We start from the raw sequence: 21,491 nt of genomic DNA, 5'->3' as shown, positions 1-21,491 counted from the left end.
ATTGTAGGTCATAGTATTACAGTACATATGTAAAAGGAGTAAGTAAGAAGGGGGCTTCATTTTACTGAACAATGCAAATTATTCAATTAACCTATTAGTAAAAAAACAAGCAGAAATTGAATCTTGGGTTGCTCAAATATAAGGACTGGTTTTCCACATACATTTTGTACATGTATATATAACATGTACATGTTGGTTTGCCACGCTCACTTAAAAAGTAATAAATTTGTCTTAAATTTGAGTGAATTTTTCAGCAGGCAATCCACTTGTTTTTTTAAATCTGCTTTGTTACAATTTTGCCATTATGTGTCTTGAAACAAGTACATGTACATAATGTATGTTCATGTACATGTATTTAGAACTTCTTGGTTACAGATGACTATCTGTATGTAAGGATTATGTTTGTATATTTATTCAAGCAGTTTATGAAAGTCTCAATGTTTTTATTGCTTTGCAGTTCACGTAATTTGTTCATGTGTACATGTACTTGTATCATATTTCAATCCACATGCATCACATGTACGTGTGTAGTGTTGTACATTGTAAAGGACTAATTAGTTACATGTACATGTACAATAATTTTTAGCACAAGTCTTTTCCTAAGAAAAATACATTAGGAGTTAAAAAAAATTGAAACAAAACCTCTCATACAGAGGTACATTGTAAAGAAATTATTTTTAATGGTAAACTAGGAAAGGACATTCTCATATGTACACTATACATTTGTATAAGTACATGTACAATGTACATGTACTTTTAAGTTAAATTTGTACCATTAGTTGCAACCATATACATTGACATTGTACAATGTAATATACATGTATTCTTTGCTCTTATTTCCATGAAAATGTATGTATAGTCTGTACATGTACATGTAGCTGACCTGGATATTGGATGTTATAACTGACATTCTCAGTACAAATAGTTGATGCCGATCAACCTTACAAATGTATTCATTTGGGTTACTTCCATCTTTACTCTCCTGGTAAGACTGTCTACATTAAGGGTGCAACAAAACATATTTTCTCTAAAGATACATATTTCAATATTGGATATGCTTGACAATACATTGTACATATCAGGATACTTTTTAAGAGATATAAATTGTATGGGCCCTGCCATGTTTTACAAAACAAAGCTGCTAATGCACGAGAGGATATAAATAGTTAGGATTTGATCCATCATTCCATTTGAAATACTTTTAACCAATTTACACATATTTTTTTTTCTCTTAGTCATCAAAATAATTTTAGCTCAAACACTATAACTAACGAATTTGTTTAAAAAAAATATCATTTTATCGTTAGTATCATAAGCTGCTGTGATGTACCCTGAATTGAGTCGTTCCAAAAAATACCTTGATTTCGGTACTACAGTGAACCATTTCCCCTTTAGTCTACATGAACTATACAGGGCTAAAAATTAGCAGTAGTCCATGGCTATTAGATTTTGAACTGGGCGGCCAAACTTTTCGGTAATACATGTAGTTAGTTGAACATATAGATGATATTAAACAAATATATAGTCCGGGCTACCAGCTTTGTATTTCCTTAATTTTACCCCTGCTATACCATTATTACCCAAATTTTGTCCAGCAGACTGAGGAAATATTTTCTTGCTAATAAACTTCCATATTGTAGTTTTATGTATTCTGGTAATATATATGGCTCATTATGTCTTTTTATACTTAAATTATGAACACTCAGTATTTACATGGATATGTACAGTATATTTGTAGTGGATACAAAATACACAGGACCTGTATGTACTGGACATGTTAGGTAAAAAAGTTCGTACTGATAAAAAAAGAAGGTTTTTTTAGTTCCACGATATAAATGTGAAAATTTTATATTAAGTCTAGTAGTCCTTGAAAAAATTTTTCATTTGTGTGCATGTGCATTGTATTTGTTATCATGGAAGAAAGTAAGTAACTGTTGGTTTGGAATGATATAATGGCTTTTGAAAGACCTACATGTATTAATATCAACAGATTTTGTTTATATATACTAGTCATATGTACATACATTATTGTATAGTTTCGTATTGCTAATCCTTGTGGTTTAATGAGGTAAGGGCATTAGGGACTTTCTTACTGGTAATAAAAGGAGAAATTGACTTAATGGAGACTTACATGTAGTATTTCAATTTGTAGGTTATTTACGTGTACTTTCCATTTATTAATTACATTTAGTGGTTGATTTATGTGCATTGATCCATTGCATTTGTTTAGCCACTTATTTCTACACAGTTCTCAGTAGATGAAGATATTAAAAATTTTGTTGTTGGTGGAGTTGATATCTGATGCCATTGATTGTTGCTATTATTAGCCTCACTGCTGGCAAGAAGCCTTCCTTGATATTCTTGAATCTGACATTGATTGAAACTGAAATATGAGATGGGCAAATTTTCTCACTTTGTCTTGTATATATATATAAATAACTTCTACTTACTAGCTTAGTGTGATAAATTTAGCTTTATCAGTTTCAGGATTGCTGATTCTTTGACACACTTTAAGTTCAAAAATAGATCATGGTTATATGTTTTCCTTTTTCAGAACACTGCTTGCTTAGATGATTTTGACAGAATCAAGACCCTTGGTACAGGGTCCTTTGGGAGAGTCATGCTGGTTCAGCATAAGGCAAATAAAAATTACTATGCCATGAAAATTCTAGACAAACAAAAAGTGAGTAGTTAATGGTGTATTCCGTTGTATGACATATACTTTTTGCAAATCTATTATTACTTTGATGCATGGCACATGTACAGTTTTCCATGGAACTTTGTACATGTCCATGCTACATATTGTTAGACATTAATGTTTATTGGTCACATTCAATTTTAAATGTCAACATGCACAGTGTAATTGTAGAAATAAGCTGTGGCATTGCATGGGTTTATGATTTCTGTATGTGAATGAATGCTGTATTTTGTATTTTTGTGGTACAAAACAATATACATATTACAATTACATGTATAACATATAACACTTCTTAATCTGGAAGAGCAAGAATATGGTTAAAATGTGGCTTCTTCTGGTATCCTAACTTTTCCATACTTGTTCTTTGTCTTTTAAACTTGCATATTTTTCTGCATGAAAATGTTTTCTGCAGCCATTTCATGATTGCAGTATGAACAATGTTTTTCATCATTCTCTTTAACATTTGAAAGGTGGCGGAACATCAAAGGAAACCTGAAAAAATAAATTATATTTATGTAAGAAAATGCATGTGACGAGTGACATTGGGCTGTAAAACGCTAAACTACTAGTGTTGGCTTTGTTGGTTATTTTTGCAGGCTATGCCTTACTTAACATTTACTAGTAAACTTATAAGGATGATAGGATACCAAAAGAAACCCGTCTCAGTTAAGTGTATCGTTCTACAATAAATATATAAAGGCTTGATATGTTACTTTGGTATATCATTTCATTTCTTAACCACAAGAGTTGACCTACATGTACTTACTGGTATTGTAACTGTTATCTTCAGGAGTTAGGTTTTTGGTATGAGACATTAAACCATATATATTTTTGAAGCATTTATTAAATGTATTTCTAAAATAATTTCATGAAGTTTTTGATATCAGATGGTAGCTTGATGATCACATGATATATTCATGTACATGTATGAACATTGAGTAGGACTAGGTACAGACATTTTTGAAGCCAACTTAAATTTCTATGCATTCCAAAGTGAGGGTTTGCTTATTTTATTTGGTCTTTACGCTATTTTTTTCCATATTCTTGCTCAGAAAAATTGAATTATAGCCTTTGATGTATATTTAGGTTGCCCTCCTGACTATCTACATATACAACGTTTTCTTTGCTGTTTTAGGTTGTAAAGTTGAAACAAGTAGAACATACATTAAATGAGAAAAGAATTTTACAAGCTATTAGTTTTCCATTCCTTGTTAGCTTAGAATATCATTTTAAGGTAAGTAACTACTTATGTTTACTTCTACTTTTTATGATAATTGACTGAGAGCATCAAATGCCCTCCTTATTGGTATTTTATTTTGAAACAATCTAAGTATATATCATTCTTTCAGAGTAGTTTCTAAGACCACGTATAGTAATGTGGTCATTGAAAACTTGAGAGGAATTTGTTCACATACTACTCTAAGTTTCATAATTTCTGAAAGTAACTCATTTCTAAGCAGTAAGGGGGCTAAGTTCAAAGGTTCCAAGGCCCAGGTCCACAAAACTAAAAAATCTTTAAAAGAAAGACTCAGTTTTAAGAATATTATTAACACCATGGCTGGTAACTTTGTCTTTTGTCTTGGGATTTGATGACTTCACAAACAGCAGCAGGATCAGGATTGTGTACTTTTGACATCCATTTGAAATAACATTATGTATACTTATTTCAGGATAACTCAAATTTGTACATGGTATTGGAATTTGTAACTGGAGGAGAAATGTTCTCGCATCTTCGACGTATTGGCAGATTCAGGTAGGTCAATTTTTCCACTTTCTGCAGAACATGCAATAGTTCTGTCTTATTGGCATTTGGAGGATTAAAAAATCATGCCCAACTTACCTGTATACTTGCATAATGTAAATTTCATACTTTTTTTATCTATCATAATGATTCATGCAAACTTTATTTATCAGATATTATTACTGACTGCACATGTAGGTGGTAAATATCTTTTTCAGTTGTCAAAATTAGAATTTCCTTTTAAAGATTGTAAATAGATCAAATTCATGCATAATATCATCATACTTTGAGAGTAAATGTATATTGAAAAACTGAAACCCTGCTTGTTTGAATGTTGTTTGAATCCTCTTGCATTTAATTTTCCGTCTCCTAAGCATTTAGATATTTCATAGCTTTTATTTTTCAGCTTCTTTCATGGTACATTGAAACTTAGGTTGCAAACCAGTTTTTTTAAAATTATTTACGTACTTATACATGTACAATATATATTTTCGTATTCCGTTTTGTTTGCTCTTAAATTTTAATGCTTTTAAAATTTTTACTAAATGCAGCGAAGTTACAGTTTGGAATTATTCTAATAGATGAGAAAAAACTTAAAATTTAGATTTATAGAAAGGTGTAAACATTTCTTGTTCAGATCCTTACTTGAATGAAATTTCTAGTCTTTTTTTAAAAAGGAAATTCAGTTGGTTTGCAACATTTTTTCAACATCACAAACCAAGTTAAATGTTTGCGATTTGTGTTCTTTTTCCTACAGTGAGCCACATTCCAGGTTTTATGCAGCCCAAATTGTATTGGCCTTTGAATATCTCCATTATTTAGATCTCATATACAGAGATTTGAAGCCTGAGAATTTACTAATAGATTCCCATGGGTACCTTAAAGTAAGTAAAGCTGTTAGGAGTTAGCCCTTGATATTGTCCTCAGATGTTATGTATATCAAACTATCATCAAACATGGACTTCAAAATTTGTCAAAATTTAGAAGTTAACTTGCTTGTCATTTGAAAATGGAAGAATAAACTTCTCATTTGTTGTTTTGGTTGTCACATGCATGACAGCTATCCCAGTCCAAGGGTTTGGTGCTAGTATGACAGTTTTGTTCTTATTTTTGTACCCCTGTTGGTTGTGAATTTTGAGTTTTACTTTAATATATTTTGTTATTTTTGACAGTGAGCATCATTCCAGGTTTTATGCTGCACAAATTGTCTTGGTATTGGAATACTTACATCATTTGGATATTATGTACCGTGATTTAAAACCAGAGAATTTACTAGTTGATACAATGGGCTATCTGAAGGTATAGTGTGGTGTTGTTTTGGACGAAATCAAATAGGATTGTTCTGTTGCTATAGCAACTTGTCTCACATCTCTTTCTGCAGCCAGTTACCACAGAAAGCCAAAATTTATTTGTGCTTATTTTAGGCTGTATATTTCGATGCAAGGCTCATATGTTTCCTGCACTGATCGTTCAATGTTCCACACTATATCATATTGCTTGCAGCTTTTCCATCAGTTTTTTTTTTTCAGTTCCTGTACATGTATATTGCATTTTTATTTTGCAAGCTTATCACAGGATTTTATTTCTTGCAACTACCTTCTAAGTTCATTGTGTCATACATGTACATAGAGTTATTGAATTACCAAAGTGTAATTGAATAATCAGATTAGTTTCTTTCACTTGGTGCAAATAATTTTATCAGTTGTTTTTAACTAGTAAACAATGAAAACAGATTTGATTGTTAAGAAAATTCAATGAAAGTTTATCTTTTAAAGTCACTGGGAAATCTTTTACTTTTGACAATGATTTTGCATTCATAGGGGATAAAAAATTCTTTAAAGAAATATTTGAGCTGTTGCGGCAAATATACTGCCATAATATGCAGAAAATAGAAGGCCAAGTCTGGAAATAACTGGTTGCCTCTGTAATGGCCTGGGTAAGCTTACTACGTCTTTGTGCTGCATTGTTGTCAGGTAACTATGGTTACAAGAGAAACTTGTCTGGCTACTATTGATAACACTCAGCTTAGAGTAATAGCATGTGTATGTGGTGGTGGGATACACAATTTGGCTAGTGGTTGCAGATGTAACGCATTCATGCTTAGCTTATAATCCAAAACTGTTTATGTTCCATACATTGTATACCACAGTTCCATTGTAGTTGCTCTGCTATCTTAATCCTTGGTAAATTGGTAGCTTTTGTTTCTGTGTGAATGTATAGTATAACCTCATTTGGTAGTATTTTGTTTTTGAAGTGTGTTTGTTATTGGCAAGTAAATGTAGAATGTAGAATTGTAGCATCAGTAGATGAAATATTGATTTCAATGGTATGTCATGAAAGATTAATGTAATTTTGTTCCTTTATTATAATTGGTCTCCTGTGTGGGTATCCTTTAAATTGACAGTACCTAATGCCATTTATCTGTTCATAGATAAACATCATACAATATTTAAGGTCTCATAAAATCATCACAAGTTTGTTTTTATTGGAGAAGGATAAGGGTATTTCAGTACAATCCAATCAGACTACTTGTTTTCATCCATTCCTGGTTCCCTGTTGTATTTGGTACTACTAACATTCCAGAAAAGACCACTGCATGAAATTTGAACAGCATTTCAATTCATAGTCCTATTAAATTAGCTTTTAGTCCATTAGTTCATGCTTTGTTCAACTATTTGTAGATTAGTTTTACTTATTCCCTGTTTTTTTGTTTTTTTTTCAAATATTATGAATAAGTACCATTCAGTGATTTGAGAATGGGCCATTCATTGTGATATTCCAAATTTCAGTGGTTTATTCCTTAACAGTCTGTAAAAATTTCTGATTTTCAATGGTGCATTTTCAGCCGGAATAAGAAAAATGTTGCATGGCTCCTTGAATCCCATTCACTGATATTTTGATATCATAGAATTTGTAGTATATGTACATTTACTTCAAGAATAATTTTCAACAATTTGTTTGTCATTTCATTATCTCCTCATTTTATTCTTTCTTCAGATATTTAATTATATTCTCTCTTGAAATGCTTGCCTCAACCTGTATTTGAGGAGGTCATTAACTCCTGCAGTATAGTACATCTATCAAAATGCTTCTTGAAACTCATCCAAAATCTTGTTTCCATTTTAGCCAAGTTCATTGTATATATTTACCCCTTATATTTCTTATTTGCATGAACACCTGAGCTTTAACCTGTTGTCATTAGTCAGTTAATTACATTGTATCTAGATCTAATTGATAGATGGGTTTATTTTAAGGTAGTGTTCATGTACCGCCTTAGGATGTTACTATAAATAGTCATTAAGTTTCTCTTGACCTTGTTACAAGTCGCGAGTTGATCAACCTTTGTTGTGTGGTGTGTGACCTTTAGATCCTCATTGATTAGTTATGCCCAGATCTTTAGGTACTCCTATTGGAAATCGTTTAATCCAAACTAGTGTAGGGCTTAAAATTTACACTTGAATTATTTCAACAGCAATGTGTAAATCAGGTACAATAACATAGGATTTTAATACGCGAATATTGATCCAGAGACTAGGTTTCCCTAGAGTAATACCCTTTAAAAAGACATTAAAATGAATATTTTTGTTTTCGGTTGTAAAGTAAGCTATGTTAAGTATTTGTAAAACTTCAATAGGTTTTGAAGATGTAAATTGTTTTTTGCTTAGTTTAAATGCATTAAAGATAGATGCATTTGAGCTCTATAATTGTCAAACAGCATGTATTAAAAGGGAGGGTGTAGTTTTGTGGTTTTGATATCATTTTCAATCTCAACAAGTTATTTTTGAAGCGAAAGTATTCATATGTTAATTAAGATCTAAAGATTTGCCTCTTTGAAGTAAACAACCCTTGAAATGCTTTTAAACTATATACATGTACATCCCTGTAAATACATGTCATTCTAAATTACAAATAAGGAATAAAAATGGTCTTCAACTTGTTTTTCATTAGTTCATTCCACTATCCACTTGAAAACATTCAATATTAGTGTTATTGATGATGGAAGTTTACGTAAATGATTACAATGCTTACGTCACCCTATCAGGTTTATTTGTAAGTTGAAGGACGTCATTGTAAAATTCCATGGATAAACCCATAAAACCCAGCCGTGATGGGGATATCATTTTGCATTATAAAAAAAATGTATTATTTTTTGTGAGATAGCCAGTCAGATAGGGGAAAGTTTGATGCTTATGCCCCGTAATTTTGAGAAGTATTGAATAATTAACAGTGATTTTTTTTTCCAACTTGATAAGAATTTGTTTTAATGTTTCATAGAACATTCTTTCGCTAAATAAAATAAGCTTTGATTTCTGACTTGTTTGTTTACACCAATCTGTATTCTGTCATTGTTGATAGAAAGGTTTCTTTGTGTATGTTCTTGTAGAAGTAGTGTTTTTTCTGAAGTTTCTGATGAAAGTAGTGATGTTAGTTGATTGGTAGTTATTCTGGTTGAGTTTTCCATCTTTCTTGTCTGTGACTTTTTCTTTGCATTAATCAGTCTTGATGTTATGACAATGATCTTGTTATTTAGTCATAGATTATTAAGGCAGAAATAATTACTATTTCAATTGAATGCAAAACCACTCTTTTTTCTTGATGTACATCATGCATGTAATCAGTTATCTAATGTTTTATGATGCATTACTGATTTCTGGAAAGATATTATACTCTGTGGAGTGGAATAAAAGTACTAAGTATATACTAACAGGAATATAAGAGCCATGTTTTATTGGCAAGAATATGCTTAATGTAACATGATACTTAGTCTGATTTTTCTTGTGTGTGTAATTAATGTGATGAACTTGCAATGAATTTCTTTGTTCAATTTACATATACATGTTTGTGTTATGTCTTTTTTTTTATGTTACTTTGTTATAATTGTTACTTATACTGAAAAGAGACTGTAGAGTCATTGGGATCATCTTGGAGGGGGTCCTATGTCCAATTTAGGAAAGGACCGTTCAATTCCGTCATAATGGGTCAAAATGGCTCCTGAAATGTAGACTTCATGTAGCAGGTTTTTGTGTGAATACTAGTGTTTATTAAGTCCAGGCCAGTTCACTTTAGATTCCATGACGATCCCAGAGTTCTCTTTTTATCTTTTTTTTTATATATAATGGAACAATAATCTGTTCTTATGGACAAACTGAAATTAAACATATTTACAGTACTTTTGTTAGTTTCTACTGAGTAGTCTAATTTTTATTCTAAAATATGCAGGAATAGTTTTTGGAGTGAAGAATAATGTTTATTGGTGTGATAAGAACGAAATGCTCTTGTGAATTACTCTATTAGTGAAGGGATACCTTGCCTTTAGATGAGCTTTAAGGGTTAATGTTGCCAGTAAAAACTAGCAGCTAGTTTTAAGATACAACATTTCACTTAAATTTAACTTCTTTATTTATACTGGAATTAATTTGCTTGCTATTTACTTGCTTATTATGTTTTAAACTCCCATGCTGATGCAGATACTTTCTGTGTAACAGTTGTTACATTTTTTTTTTTTTTTCAAATTGAGTGTCCCATATTTTGAACAACTTCTTTATCCTGTCCACTTATGGTAAGAGGATTTATTTATAAACTTCACTTAATATAGAAGTGTTGTGAGAAGGAAAACTTTCTTATATACATATATGTTTACTGCTTTGTTCTGGATATTCTTAAAAAGATTGGTTTATGTAGAAGTGGATGCAGTTAATACAATGGTTCTATCCCATGTATAAATTGGTCATTTGAAGCAATGTTAGATTTTCTGATTTTGATTTCCAGGTTACAGATTTTGGTTTTGCAAAAAGGGTAAAAGGAAGAACATGGACTCTGTGTGGGACACCTGAGTATTTAGCTCCAGAGATTATCCTAAGCAAGGTAAATGAATTCTAATTTCTGGAGTTAAACTGGTTTATTTGCAGGAGTTAATTTTCAATATTCAGACTTCTAAGTTTTGAATAAATGGTCCATCTGAAGAAAACCAAATGTCCTCTGTAACAGGCGTGGATGTCTAGGACATATTTGAAATAATATTTCAAGGGTCCTAGGTCACAAATTAGGGGTCCTGGAACCACACTACTTTGAACTGCTGATATGAGGCATTCATTCAATACCCAAATTCAGCAGTTCTTTTTCAAATTTTCGATAATTGAATTGCAATGGGTTGTTAAATACATGTATATTCATTTTATTCATAAATAAATATCTCCACCTGGTGGAATAAATTACTTGAACAAAACAGTGATAGTTCAAGCTTGATAAGAATACATGTATTGGTATGTATTGCTTTTTGTCTGGTGTAAAACACATTTATCATTTTGTAGGGCTACAACAAAGCTGTTGACTGGTGGGCATTAGGAGTTCTAGTCTATGAAATGGCAGCAGGGTACCCTCCATTCTTTGCAGATCAACCCATCCAGATTTATGAGAAAATTGTCTCCGGAAAGGTAAGTTCATCGTTAGAGACTGGTTGTAAACTGATGTAGAAGATGCTAACATGTTACATGTATGAATATGTATTTTGAAATAGATATAAAATAGATGTATGGGAAATGACCAAGTTATTGTAGGCTAGTTTTTTTCATTGAAATGACAGGATTTTTAAGGCTATACTTCATGCTCCTTCGCTGTGAAGTTGTCCTCAGTGTTAAGACTGAGCCAATGAAATTTTCAAGAGGTTTAAGTATTAGAAGAGTGAGGTGCAGACTCAAGTAAAAATTGAATTAAAACTGGTTTTCTATTATAATTTTCTGTATTGTGCCCTAATTCTATAAAGAATTGAATTTGCCCATGGCAGTAACTGGTATCTTCTAATGTAAATTTTATAGAGGACAAAACTGAGATGTCATACAATTTCAGTTTTTGATTTTATCTCTCGTTATATGACTAGTAAGAATTAATATTTTTCACATACAAGGATGACACTATTGTAAAAATAGTAATCATGATATTGTTCTATACATTCGTAGTGTAAAGTAAACAGTATTTTGAAGTAACTATAGGTATAATCTCATTTTAATGTGTTAGACATAACATTCAGTGGAAGTACATTACAATAAAATTTAAATTTTATGAATTCCAATATACTGTATAATGATCACTCTTATTACTTGGTCTTCCTGTTTGGAATTTCTATTCAGTGTTGAAGATCTGCTCAAATAAAATTAGTCTGGGTTTGTCATGATTTGTAGAAATATATTGATTCATAAGATAAATTTATGTCCCATTGTGTATGTTCCTCATTGAAATGATTTTCTGTCTAACCTGTCGAATTACTATGTAAATATAGATCATGTGTTGTGTCTCATTATAAAGGACGACAGTTTGTGACTTGAGGTGTTTCATTAAGTATAATTTGCTGAATTGCTGAGAGTTAATAAAACCCTGCCTTCAGCCATCTGATATTTTCAGTATTTTGTTTTCCCAAAAGAATAGCCAGGAAATAAAGTAGAATACATTTAACTTAACTTAGTGTTTTGGTCATTATCTTTCTAAAAAATGTGGCATAAGTTTCAGACCTTACCATTTTCTGCTACATGTAATTTTAGAACTGTGACATTTTTTTATAGTAAATTCTAAGATAGCTACATTTGTTACAATAAACTTTGATGATAAAATTTTTTTATTATCTCTTTTATTTTTGCTTGTAGGTGCGATTCCCATCACATTTTAGTTCAGATTTAAAAGACTTACTGAGATCATTATTACAAGTTGACCTGACAAAGAGATTTGGAAATCTGAAGAATGGTGTTAATGACATCAAAAACCACAAGTGGTTCCAGTCCACTGACTGGATAGCAATATATCAAAGAAAAGTAAGTTACCCTTTCTTACATATATATTATGTAGATAGTTATATATATCTTCTGTTGTATAGATATAGATATTGGACATGTGTTGTACATTGGTTTGATAATAAAAGTCCTATACTTGTTGCAAGAAAACTTGAGGTTTTGACTGTGTGTGATGGAGCCAAACAAAAATTTGGTTTATGTTGTGTCATGAAGGACAAAACTTGGTAAAGTTTGGTAAAGTACAGCTATACCAGAGAAATAAATATTTATTTGGTAAGTTTCCACCGCTATGGGGATTGGCTGTCATGCTTGTTGATTGCAAATAATAAAATTCCAATTTGCATCCTTCAAGTTCAATGGAAGTCTCTACAACTTGCCTTGAATTACGGCTTTTATGTTTTTAGGTGTTATGTAAAAACTATGTGCATACTTTCAGCTAGTCTACTGTTCAAATGAACTTCCTGTGTATCTTTGATTAAACCTTCTTACCTGATTTGATACAGTAAATAAATTTGGGCAACAGATTGAACTTTTTATTCATCATTCACCCAGTTTGATTTCATACAAAAAAAAAATTCTGCTGTTTTTTTTTTTTCTTTTTGCACTTATCAATAAAATTGAACAGTATTGTACTGCTGCCAAGGTTAAACACTCTACCGTAGGTTCAATTTATAAAGTGCAAACTCAAATGGTTGAGAAATAGCAGATGCTTTGTGTAAACCAAACAGTTGAAAAATAACAGGAATTTGATGTGATGGAGATGGAAGCTTGCCAAGGATTTATACCTGCTTATACAATTGATGTGATGAGTCTGCTCTATGCAGCATAGCTTTAGTAATTGAAATTAAATATAGCTCTGTGATGTATCTTCTTATTATACTGTGTATTGAACAATAACTGCTCCTCTGCCAAGACCAAAGGGAGTGATTTGTTATTTACTGCAGACAGACAGCATGCATCCCTGTTATGAAGCTGTAAATAAAAAGGAGCAGGGGTAGAGCCAACAAAAAATGAAAATGAAAGACTGCATCAACTTAAATCGAAATATTAATTTCTGAATATTAACAATTTCATTTAAAGCTTAATCAGTAAACTTGTGCTTTCGAAAGGAAATCAGGTCAATGATGATATAGGTACATATTGTAGTTAATGTATTTAAAAATCCTTTTTAAGTTAAGAAAAATTAACAAGTACAAGTAACTAAGTGCTCTACTAAATAATCTAGACATTTTTTTTCAAACTGAGCTTAAAGAGATAGTAGAACATTATCAGCTAGTAAAATTAAACCTGCTGCTGAGTTGTAGTTTAATTTTATACTTTCTGTGTATGTACATGTATTCAAAATTTAATTGCTTTTCTTCCAGGTTGATGCTCCGTTTATACCAAAATGCAAAGGTCCGGGTGATGCCAGCAATTTTGATGATTATGAAGAAGAACCTCTCAGGATTTCATCAACAGAAAAATGTGCAAAAGAATTTGCAGACTTTTAAATTAGAACAAGTTCATTCTATAGTAGTGAGGTCATGTGGGTCATTACACAATTTTTTTTTGGCTGGAGAGAATGAGTGAAGGAACATTTTTCATCAATATCTGTTAGATCTCATCCAGTTACTCCCACATGTGCAATATTGAGTCATCAATGTTAGGTTGTGTGTGTCAATGTCTGGAGCAGTACTATGGACGTTCTGTGATACGATACTACTGCCAAACTCCACAGCATTACGTTAAAACCTCATGCTGACAGTAGGAAGCGAGTCTGGGACTTTTAAATACTGGGCTTTATACAGCTGCTGCTTTTTAAAAATTGAATGATGTTTATTGTGTTGAAAGTTCTTCGTCAATTTGTCTAAATGTAAAAAGGTTTGTGGTTTGGTCAAAAGAGCCTTATGTTGTAGGCAGTCTTCGTAGACATGAACAACAAAATAAAACAAGTATCCATAGGTAATCATACATGTGTCTATGATTGTTCTACCTTCCCTGTTTAATGCTAGACTTTATGTTGTGTTTTGGTATTTTATACATGTAACCATTTTTCTTCTCTGTCATTGCATGTCAATTCTTTTATTAAATGAATGGAACTTTTATCTTGGCCTGGTCAGTGTTTGATTGTCTCAAGCAATGTGATTATCTGTTTGTAGATGGGACAAGATTACTACAATGAAAAATTTTCATCATAAAGGTTCTTTTAAAGAGACTTATGAAAACATAATTTCATCAATATATTATTTTTTTTCATAGTTTGCAGTATTCTAGAGCATAGTTATATGTATGTATATACTGTTCAAGGATTTTACTATGTAGAATTTGTTTATTCTTGTATTTTGTTAACAGTATCATCCAATGTATGTTTAGGAGTTTCAGAAGTTAGAACTAGTCTTAATTCATTTTGACACATATTGTATGTGGTCATGATGTATGTATATATACTTGAATGGTTTTAATGAGGATTGTATGGATATGTCATATCTGCTCCATATTAAACTTCGATACTCAGAAATAAAACTGTTTTCATTTGATTAAGTCATAATTTCTAGCACTAAAACTTGATCCTACATAAGAATGAATATATTCAGTGAGCATATTTGATTTATTTTCCACTTTCGGGCATTAAAAACTATGTTTGGAATCTCAAATTTAATCTGTCTATAGTGAATACATCCTCTTATTTTCATCAGCAGTCTAATAACTTTGGATTTTGAGGTCTTTTACATGACTAGAATATTGATTTGACTTGAAATTAATTTTTTGCCAAATTACTTTGTTTCATCATGACAAAATTAATCAGTAAGGGTTTTTTATAAACAGAGCCAACTATCACCAATTTACTGGTAAAAACTTGATTTAAAATAAAAAGAAAAACAAGAAAAACCAGAATTTGCTTTTAATTGGGCACTGAAGTACAATCAGAGTTCTTGTCATTTTACAATTTGTTTTGTAAACAAAGTCATAATGATGTAAAGTAATAGTGCTAGTAGACCTTCCCAAATTAGATTTTATAAGGAAATATTATGATTGATGTTTTGTATATGGTTTTCAGTAAACTTATTTTTTTCTATATAACTGTTATGTCTTGATTGTCTTTGTCTAGCTGCATAATGTCATTTCATTGCATGGTAAAATGTTTCCCATGCATTTCTTACAAGACTTGTAGTATTACTGCAATTTATCACATGCATTTGGACAAGAGGAAGCAAGATTTTTTTTTGATTATCTGTATTTTTCAAGATATCTTTTTGATGTTGGAATGTTGTGAAGAAATTGTTTTGTTCAGATGAAGAATGGTCTATGCTTAGTTGAATGGAGATAGATGTACAAACTTATCTGGATGATTTTTCAGAAGGCACTAATTTGTAAGGTAGTAAGTCACCTGAAGTGCTAAATGTCTTTTAATTATTGTTAATCGTTAAATTTCTTCAGTCATAATATGGTGTTCATAAGTCAATAAAGAAAGCTCTATTACAAAAAAAAAAAGATTTTTTTTTATTTAGGTGCTTTGTAACTTTCCTGCAGATAAAATAAATGTCTAGTACTTAAAATAAATGCACTTGTTAAAGAGTTGAAAAAGTGTTTTGAAGTTCTTAATGAATGTTTCAGAACTCCTTACTTATTTTAATTAATATTTTATAGTGGTTTTGATTCTTTCACACTTTTCCCTACAGGGTTAAATAAGGAAAGCCCAAAGGCAAGATCTTTTATCTTTGATTCAACTAGCTAACCTCAATAAGGTACATGGTCTTACACAGCCATAATTTTGGTTGTTTTTTTTTTCATCCATGACATGACCACTTCTTCTTGTCAGGTTATTCCCCAATTTTTTTTGACTTATTTTTGTGAAAACAGTAAATGTTCAGCCAAATATGAACAAGTTATATATTCATTCTACTGAAGAACATTTTCTGTGTTAATATTAGAATATCTATTAAACATATATTATTTTGTTATTTAATTGCAAATCCAAACCAAAAAATAAAGAAGTCAGTCTTATTTCTATTGTTTGTTTATTTTGTTTTCTAAGGCAGTCTGTCTGATATGTATTGAATAATCATGCAGGTTTATTTCAACGGTGTTTTCTGGTTTACACAAATGCAAACTAGAGAAGGACATAAAAAATCATGCGTAGTTTCTACCCTGTAAGTATTTCAGCTTCAAAAAATCTTTGTTCATGGTGAATATGCATCACAGAGGAAAAATGTCACATTGTGGTCACTTCCACTCCTAGCTGATGTGTTAAAGGGTCAGTGGAAAAGAAATCACACATTTTTCTTTGTGGTGTTCGATTGTTCACACCTTCATGTCATAAAAATGATCTCATAGCACATGAATTGTCTGATATTTAGAACATATCTGTTGACATTGAAATTCTGACTTACTTGTCAGTTCTGCTTCTGGTGATCATGAGCATTGGAAAATGGCATTTCTGAACTTAGCCATTTTAATCTTTCATTGTATATCTGCATATATGCTATAATCCTTTTCAATTTGCAAAACAAAATGAGGTAGAACACTAAATGAGGTTACATGCATTAGGACTATAGAGGAAGTGGTATTGAGACCTGGAAAGAAAAGGCACATCATAAGTTCAACACTATCCACAAAACCACAAAAAAATATTTTGTCCAGTAGAAGCAGAGAATCTGTTACAAATGAAGTCTATGAATTGTTACACATTAAAATTGACAATATTTAAGCATGGAAACAATATAGGGATATGAAAACCTGTGAGTTTAAAAAAAAATATTTTAGACAGGAACAAAGGTGGACAATGTTTAAGTGATAGACCTAGAGTAAGGGATACAACTCTTACAAATCATTGGAATGTTTGTATCTAGCATTTTACATCAATCTCATGTAAGCATTAAAAGTAACTTGGACTGATTTCATTCTGTTTTATATGAAAGCTTTATCTGCTTTGGTGAAATTGAATATGAAACAAATATATCATTGATTTCAAGAGTTGTGTTCCTTACCCTAGATCTATTCTCCTTGAGACTTCATGCTACCAGACACCTCTGAGTAAGGATCAGATCAGCAATAGTGATTAGAATGACTTGCAATTGAAGGCAAGAGTTGCTGAGCTTTCATGCATGCTTGTTGATTGCCTGCTACAGCATAGAATAATTTCGCATAGCTCACTTGTAAATATTAGTTATGATTAAGTAGAGACAAAAAGCTATGAATCACTCATAATAATTCTGATGAGTTGATATATAATGTATCATGTGATGTGCCAAGTTATAGAGAAAAAGTGCAACATCCACATTCAACTTTTCTTCTTAATTGCCATGGTTTTCTATAAATAAACTTAGAACTGCATTTTAAACAATACAGTGGAATGTTCACTACTCTTCATGTGTGAGAGATGAAAAATGAAATGTTAGGGTTGCATGTTAACTAAACTACATTTTTCGACTTTGTCATAATTTTTGTATCAGCGCATATGTTTCCCTTTGTTCAAATATTTGAAAGCTATGCTTTTTTCTGCAAATAGAAATATAGCTAAATATTACAAGACTTGACAGTCTATATCCTGATTTGAACATACAGAAAAAAAAATTCAAAGACAACATGAATACCAGACATATGTTCGGTCATAAGGTTATATGTTCGGAAAGTTGAAGTTTGGGGCATGAATGCCTTGACACAAGTTGTAATTCTATTTATAACTTGAAAGACATGGTATATTTTAATAACAACACAGCGTCTTTTTAAAGTTCAATCAGTGAATGATCCACCTTCATCTTGATAAATAACTGAACTTTAACAAATCCCATAAGATAAGTGATACGATGTTTATAATTTTAGATGGGATTAGAGAAGAAAAGGTAACTAACCAGGCTTGAAGTTAAAAGGTTTTGTAATGGCAACTAGATTAATTTATATCCTATGAGATGACCATTGGATATGATGTCTAATTGGAAGGAAGCACTGTCTTAACTTATGGAACTATTATAATTGTTAAAGATTAGCTCAATGGTATTTTGCACTCCTTCTGGATCCGACAATTTACGGCATCTGGAAGAAATACAGGCATCAAGTCTTCTTTTTTTAATTTTTTCAAATAACTCGTATAAGGGAAGAGACATTTATTTTTTATCTAGGCTGATAAAAGTAAAATTAATGATAAAAAGTAAGAAAAATTACAATGGAGTGGAATTGATCCCAGTCCTTCACTAGAAAAACTGATGGTTGCTCACCATTAATTAATCTACATAATTAGTCTTTCTCTGGGGCATAGAAATGCAAGAGTAATCAAGGGAACCGAGATTTTAGCGGTATTGCAGGGACAAAGATAAGGCATGGAAAACAGATCAACACAACAAAAACAAAAATAACCAAAACAATATGTACAAAGCACAAAAAAAAAAAAAACACACAAAATAAAGAGCAACTCGGACTCCACTAAAAATTGGGAACATGGACTAGGTGTACCGGTAGGGCAAGCATCCCCTGCTTTTCTAGTCATTTGCGGGTAGACGAAAAATGGACAGTGCACTAAGTTTTTATCTGCTTCTTTTCAATTTTGCAAATCCTTGTGCTATGGGTATCAACTTTTTCCTTTGCATATAATTTCTTGAATAACCATTTGTGCAAAGACAAAGAGTAATCGTATTTTACCAAATTGTACTCATTAATCTTTTCTTCCCATTTAGTGTTCTATAATGGTGTTTTCAATTTACCTGTGGAAACGTCAAAAACATGCTTGCCATAGTTGATCCTGAACAAACCTCAAATTACTACTTTGGTATTGTAAAATCTAAGTAACACGTAATCCGTTGACAAATATTAAGTTACAAAAATGGTAATAATGATTTTTTTTCTATTATCAATTTATTGTGACAGAATACATATACAAAGTAATGAGAATTTACAGACATTGCGTAATTTTCTTACTTAAAATCAATAGATTCACATCTAAATTCTAAATCACCTTAATGTTAACAACACAATTATTTTCAACTGAGCAGGATATAAAAAAAAGACAATAAAAAGTGTATTATTGAGAACAATTATCGGCAAGAAATACCTCGTAGCGTGAAAAATGGGACAAATCCAATACATTTGTCCGTCAAAATCAAAGCAGTGGCGGATCCAGAGGGGGTGCAGGGGGTTGGCACCCCTTTTTGTTAGAAAATTAGCCAATTTCATGTGTAAAATTGACAAAAAAATGGACAATATTGTCCTAGCATCCCCTTTTCTGAGGAACCTTGGCTGGAACCCCTCCTTTTCAAAGTGTCTGGATCCGGCCCTGATTAAGAATAAGGCTGATGCCTTTATTCATCCATTTTAATTATATCTGATTTCTATTCTCTTTATGGGTCCTATGATTTAGGAAACAAAGCACTATTAAACCTGTTATGTATTACATTATTTCGTTTCTATTTATCCAGGAGGTCTATTAGTATATTACCTGTTAAACTTGCAATGCTTTTTACAAACTTTTTCTAAAAAGCTTGCATCTAAACGTTGATAAAGGTTCTATGGCGCTAGTCCGTAGATTCATTAGTTTGAATGCTCATTGCATGGTCCAAAGGCCCGTAAATTTATGGTTTACATGTGTGTATTCTTTAAATATTTCTGCTTAAAATAGTCCGGAAAAAATATTCCGACAAAACAGAAAATGCAAAACATAAAACATATCGCAGATGAAAAAAATACGTTGTGTTCGAAGCATTAGTTGTGTTTCATAAAGGTTGGAATTTCTGGTCGATAACATTTTTGTCGGGTTCAGATGACATGTGTTCATCAGACTAATTGGAATTTGGAACAAACTGTGTGTCGTAATAGGCCGATCTGTTTATACTAGTATGAAACTAACTATATTTTACAAGGGATACAGAAAAAAAAAAAAAAAACAGAAGCGACAAGCTCAGTCCTTCAGACGATGCATTTTCTCTGAAAAATCCTAATTTGAATTAAGGTTCTACCCAAATGAACTCGAAATCAAGTAAACAATGGATACACTTTTTTCTGCATCACTTTTAGAGTTTTCATATCACAACTTATTCGTTGTACCAGAGCTTGCAGTAACTACGCATACTTTTTGTATCGCGCTAGACTTCTGGAACGAGTTTATGTTGCTACAAGATTGAAGCCATTGCTGCAGAAGATTTATGGTCGACATCATGAACTCGTGGGTCGGTACGGTGTATCCATCCGCAAAAAAAAACCTGATTTCTTCAGGGTGTCGGAGTTTTCCTTTCCTCTTTCGTCTATCCTGGAATTGACTTTTTATGAGCAACTCGGCTGGTGTTTCTAGAAAGCAGAGGACGCTTACCCTACCGGTACACCTGGTCCATGCTCCCAGTTTTTTGAGTTGCTCATTTACTTGTGTTACTTTGTATGTATTATTTTGGTTATTTTATGTTCTTGGTTGTGTATGTCTGTTTTCCATGTCTCGTCTTTGTCCCTGGATTACATTCTTTTGATTTTTGGCGGAATCTTGGTTCCCTTGATTACTCTTTTTGGTACTTAATCTATGGGTAAATGACACAGGATGTTTGAATCAAAATTCATGACAAACAAATAATACGTCTGTGGTTCATTTGGTGACTTGTAGTGATTTTCATAGTCAGAATTTATCAAAAATAGCAAAAAAACGGGACTTCCGAATTTCCTGTAAAAAGTCGCATAAATTCGACTCAAATGTTAGTGCTCAATTCAAACGTCTCAAATTTGGTATCATTCGATAGATTATTTCATTTTCTTCATTAATAAATCACGACAAACTTTTTTTGAAGAACGAAAATGTTAAAAATATTACCCCTACCCCTAGAAAACTGGTCTCAGTATCAAACAGAATTTTCATTCACAACATACTGACACTGTAAAACTCATATTTTAGGCATTCCTAATTAAGATGATGTATCCAACTTATTTAATCAACTCAGTCCCTTAGCTTTTCTTCTTTGGTTCACAATTACTATAAAAAGGGGGATTTTCAGAATTTCTTCTATATCACTCGTTATTGTCATTTCTACAGAAAACCGCAGTTTAAACAATCTTTTGTGTGATACAGTATATTTAGATAATGTCTTAGCTTTCAAATGAGCCCAGGTAATAGATATTTAAACTTTTCCAAGCAAAGTTAAGTGAAAAAATCCAACCCCTACCCATGAAAAAAATACCTCAACATGAACCAAAATGTTAATTTTTAGCATATAAACGGTGTAAAACAGACATGTTGGATATCGTTGTTTTAATTATCGATGTGTTCAACATGTCTGCCCATTTCAGGTGCGTATTTTTCAATTTCAATGATGAGTTTTTCATA

The 21,491-nt window shown here is 31.7% G+C and overlaps 1 protein-coding gene across 16 annotated transcripts in view; it reads left to right on the top strand.

Moving 5' to 3' along the window:
- LOC148628804 (cAMP-dependent protein kinase catalytic subunit alpha) overlaps positions 1–16,204 on the top strand; it is a 74,892-nt gene extending 58,688 nt beyond the window's left edge. For 9 of the 16 annotated variants that reach the window (XM_088594838.1, XM_088594828.1, XM_088594849.1 and 6 more), the window contains 8 exons: positions 2,555–2,683; positions 3,834–3,932; positions 4,369–4,451; positions 5,612–5,738; positions 10,209–10,304; positions 10,751–10,873; positions 12,077–12,241; positions 13,585–16,204. In XM_088594838.1, coding sequence (XP_088450964.1) covers positions 2,555–2,683; positions 3,834–3,932; positions 4,369–4,451; positions 5,612–5,738; positions 10,209–10,304; positions 10,751–10,873; positions 12,077–12,241; positions 13,585–13,710 — 948 coding nt within the window. In that variant the 3' untranslated portion in view covers positions 13,711–16,204. Of the gene's footprint in view, positions 1–2,554; positions 2,684–3,833; positions 3,933–4,368; positions 4,452–5,196; positions 5,324–5,611; positions 5,739–10,208; positions 10,305–10,750; positions 10,874–12,076; positions 12,242–13,584 lie in introns of all 16 variants that reach the window. The other 7 variants (XM_088594866.1, XM_088594858.1, XM_088594875.1 and 4 more) reach the window with 1 other exon arrangement.
- The last annotated feature ends 5,287 nt before the right edge of the window (positions 16,205–21,491 follow it).

Source organism: Perna viridis, chromosome 1, assembly GCF_037379345.1.
Source record: "Perna viridis isolate PV_CMFRI_1.1 ecotype Kerala chromosome 1, ASM3737934v1, whole genome shotgun sequence".
Classification (NCBI taxonomy): Eukaryota; Metazoa; Mollusca; class Bivalvia; order Mytilida; family Mytilidae; genus Perna; species Perna viridis.
This window is presented reverse-complemented; position numbering and strand designations above follow the sequence as displayed.